The 2,366-nt window shown below is 47.6% G+C and overlaps 1 protein-coding gene across 1 annotated transcript in view; it reads right to left on the bottom strand.

The window, feature by feature from the left end:
- Positions 1 to 1,264: 1,264 nt before the first annotated feature.
- Positions 1,265 to 2,366, bottom strand: part of SMAD6 (SMAD family member 6) — a gene marked incomplete at its 5' end in the record, with an annotated part of 39,604 nt that continues 38,502 nt past the window's right edge. The window contains one exon of the mRNA XM_010149399.1: positions 1,265 to 2,158. Coding sequence (XP_010147701.1) covers positions 1,617 to 2,158 — 542 coding nt within the window. The remainder of the gene's footprint in view (positions 2,159 to 2,366) is intronic.

The following is a 2,366-nucleotide window of genomic DNA, read 5'->3' as shown; positions in this document are numbered from 1 at the left end:
CCTCTTGTCCGAGTGCGTGAAAGTGATGCAGTGAGTGATGTAGGTGGTATGGCAGGACACAACCAAATCTAAGCCAAAGAGCATAAAAAAAACCCTGCAAAGCTCTTGAAAGCTGGCTTTAAACGATAGTGACATGTTTTGACACCGTTCCCTGACAACAATGGCTGTAACACAAACAAAAATTAATGATGTCAAGTATTAATACTGATGCTGCATGAACTCCACCAATGTGGTCCCAATTAAATATCAAGTATGGTTATAATTTGAAAAATGACTGTGGAAATATCACTGCGACATTCCCTACTCGCGTCTCTCCCCGATGTCCAGCCCAGGTCTGCGCGTTCTCCCGCGGGATGCAGTCCCCACCTTCCTCATGGCTGCAGTAGGAACACGGAGTCTGGTTGGCAAAATGCAGGACATGCATCAGCAGGGTGTAAGTTTATGTCCTGTTCTACTCTCTGTCTGGGTTTTTGAGCCACTGAGGAGGTCTCCTGGCATGTTTTTCTCCACAAATACAAAAACATCCCCTGCAACGCTGAAAACTGAGGTGCTTCTGCAGACACCTGCCTCCAGAGGCCGGGACTTTCTGAAAAATCAAATGCCTGGGGATTTGTGACACAGCTCTAAGACACTGCAGTGACTGACCTCACTAACCGAGTCAGACAACATCCCACCTGCCCACGCAATCGCACGGGTGCTACAGCGCCGACAGCCACGGCGCTCATGCACAAGTCAGCAAAGTGCTCGATTATCCGGGATTTCTAGAGAGTAAATCGGCCATGACAAGCTCATTTGACCAAGGCTTCTGGCTGCAATTGCTCCACAGAGAGAATATATTCCTCCCAAACAATCCCCTATCGCTTTATTGCCTGGGCGACAGACCGGGAGACCTTCAGGACAAACCTGCACACAATTTGCCCAATTCACCTCCACCCTGTTTCCAGTTACTGGAGCGGTTCCAGAAATTCCAGCCACGCTATGGTGTCTCCAACTAAGGATCCACCCAACCACGGGTTGTCCAAAACCACCACTTGGTTGTGAAACTCAACCATCAAACACATCGGGGAGGTACCGGACTCCTGAGACAATCCCCATGCAGGGCTGATAATGCAAACTGGTCCTACTGGGCAGCTTTTCGGGCCCTGGTCTACTCTGCTCTTCCCAAATTTACCCCCCGACTGCAGAGCGTCCGAGCAGACACTGCTGCGGACTTCAGTCAGGGAGGTGGGGGGAAAAAAAGACAATTAAAAAGCCCCCCTATAATGCGAATACTTTATTATCAATGAGTGACTGGTATTAGCTTTTTGTCTGGGTATTAATAATATTTCAAAAAACCATACATCAAAATTAGGGCTTTCTCCTATTTTTGCTGTATAATTTTTCTTTTTTAAAAAAATCTGTATTGAAAGAATTATATAAGCCAAAGTGCATTTTCTGTTTTTTGTCCATATACACATTGCACCATACATAAATAATTACATTGTAAAAATGACTCCATAATTACAAGTATAATATATATTTTCATATAATTTTTTACTTTATATTAAATCTAGGTAGATGATATTTGGGATAGTCTGTGTCTTTTTTTTCTTTTTCCTTTCATCAGAGGCTGACCGTTATCGACTGTTACTGAGCAAGATCTCCAGCCAACAAGGACACGACGTGATGAACTGTCTGGAGTAACACGGTCCCCAGCCTTTGGCGAAGCTAATCCGTACGCTGTTCGGGTCGTAGGGCCCGTCCGCGTAGTCCAGATCGGCCGTGTGCTGCAAGAGGCAGGACTTCTCGTAGTCGAACACCTTGATGGAATAGCCCGGCATCACCTTGCGCACTATCAAAGTCCTACAGTTGGGGATGTCCAGTGTCGGGGAGTTGACGAAGATGGGATGCTCGCTGCGGTTGTAAGCCCACACACCGTCCGGTTCTTTGCTAAGTAAAATCCCGTAGCCGATTTTACTTCGAGTCCTTCTCACAGTCTCGCTCCTGTTTTCCAGGTTTAGCTGTCCAAGGCAGAAGCCGTTTCCTTGAGGTAGGTCATAAAATATACTGACAGACTGTTCGTACACTGTGTAGAGGCGGCCGACGCGCGTCCGGTGTTCCCAATAGGCCACGTTGCACCAATGGCTCCTCTTCACGGCATCGGGCGACGTACTGGCATCTGCGGGGGAAAGCAGAGGCAGAGTCAGGGTCTGCTGTGACCGCCTGGGAGAAGACCGGTACGGAGGATGGCTCTTCCCACCCATCGGCTTTAATGATGTGGGAACTGTTCTACCCAAAACTTGTCTTCAGCCCACAGCCGGTCCTCAACAAATTATCATAGAAACATAGAATCATGGAAGGGTTTGGGGTGGAAGGGCACTTAAAGC

This window comes from Eurypyga helias, unplaced genomic scaffold (assembly GCF_000690775.1).
Source record: "Eurypyga helias isolate BGI_N326 unplaced genomic scaffold, ASM69077v1 scaffold21883, whole genome shotgun sequence".
In the NCBI taxonomy this organism is placed as follows: Eukaryota; Metazoa; Chordata; class Aves; order Eurypygiformes; family Eurypygidae; genus Eurypyga; species Eurypyga helias.
Note: the sequence above shows the minus strand (reverse complement) of the source record. Positions and strands in the feature narration are given on the sequence as shown.